A 1,661-nucleotide genomic window follows, 5' to 3' on the forward strand; every position below is an offset into this window, starting at 1 on the left:
CAGTAAAATGAAATTTCGAGAATTTGAATTATTCCAAAATTCTAAACTTTTTTCATCCTTTCTCAGTGAGGAAATAACTGTATATTTCCATTTGGTACAGTTGCTGAGTCAGATAATTAGAAGTGTTGATCATCAAGATGAATGATGAAGGAAACATTAAATTTTTTTTCAGTTTCGACAAAAATTCGTACCCTAAGTGAATTTCATAGTCGTATAGCATGCAATCAACAACCACCCAGTGCTGCCGAAATATTAACAACGTTACGGTATTTTCATCAAACATTGATAGGGTTAGTTGAGTAAATCTTTTTAAAATTATTTCGAAAGATTTTACACTATTCCAACTTCTTCTATGAAGCATTTCATAATGAGTTCAATTTTTATTTTTGAATGATTAATTCTAGAAATTTATTATAATCCGGCCAACTTAGCACTTCCTTTTCTAATCACATTTCCTGCCATTATTTCCCCTTCTCATTATTGATAATTTTATGGTTAATAATTAATTAAGATTTTTCCTTTATCCATATGTTCGACATGGTACAGCTTCATTATTGAATATCCTGTTTTTAATTATAGAACATCCTATGTTTAGTTTTTTTCTCTTTTTTTTAATTAATTAATGATTAGAAATTTTATGCATCAATTTCACTAATCCCTTCAATCCATCCAAATGTTGATTTTTGTTTTTTTCTAACACTATCATAATCATTTCATTCTGATTTTTGCAAATTTCTAGAGAATTTTATTTTCATATTTTTGGTAAGCAAATTCTCCAATTCCATTAAATGCTGATACTAAATTTATTCGTTTCCAATCAATTTCAGTTGCAATTAGAAGTTTTAATTGTTTCATTCGTTTTGTATTCCATTCTTTTTTTAGCTCCAAAATGTAATTAACATTTTATTCATTCCATTCCATTTAATTTTATTCCAGAAAGAAAAAAAGAAAGAGGAAAAGCAAAAGATGGGATTAATGATTAGAGAAGCGAAGGGGGATGAATTAAAAATTTAATTTTGCAGCATATTTTGCATTTTAGTGTTCATTTTTGCCGAAGTTTTAATTGTGAAATTTTATTTTTGGAGGTGAAAATTGACAGTTTAAAATCTCCAGAGTCTAGTTTATGAAAAATGAGCAAGTGGAATTTGACCTGAAATCTTGTGGAATTTGATTCCTGCACCTTACAGCTTATCCACTAGCTAAGTGAATATTGCATTTCAAATAAAACTGATAATGAAATTAGCAATGTCAAGAATAGAGATAATGTATATAAATTTTATTTCTGCCGTTGTCTATCTTCGAGTCTTCCTAGACTTATCATTCTGTCTCGTATTATAGAATTAACATAGAAGTAATAATAATTTCAGATTATATGTTTTAAATTATTGCAGCTAAGCTAAAATGTTTTTGTTTAAACAAGATATCAATTATAAAAGTTAACACATTTACGCAAACCCACAAGTGAGCATAAACATATTTGTGTAAGTCGACAAATAAGAGTTAACGCATTTGCATAAATCAACAAATAAGAGTTAACGCATTTGCACAAATCAACAAATAAGAGTTAACGCATTTGCACAAATCAACAAATAAGAGTTAACGCATTTGCACAAATCAACAAATAAGAGTTAACGCATTTGCACAAATCAACAAATATGAGT

At 28.0% G+C, this 1,661-nt stretch overlaps 1 protein-coding gene across 1 annotated transcript in view; it reads left to right on the top strand.

Moving 5' to 3' along the window:
- Positions 1-1,661, top strand: part of LOAG_16688 (DUNC79 protein) — a gene marked incomplete at its 5' end in the record, with an annotated part of 26,846 nt that overhangs the window by 1,172 nt on the left and 24,013 nt on the right. Inside the window, one exon of the mRNA XM_020449339.1 lies at positions 218-290. Coding sequence (XP_020307148.1) covers positions 218-290 — 73 coding nt within the window. The remainder of the gene's footprint in view (positions 1-217; positions 291-1,661) is intronic.

Source organism: Loa loa (assembly GCF_000183805.2).
Source record: "Loa loa unplaced genomic scaffold supercont3.13, whole genome shotgun sequence".
Lineage (NCBI taxonomy): Eukaryota > Metazoa > Nematoda > Chromadorea > Rhabditida > Onchocercidae > Loa > Loa loa.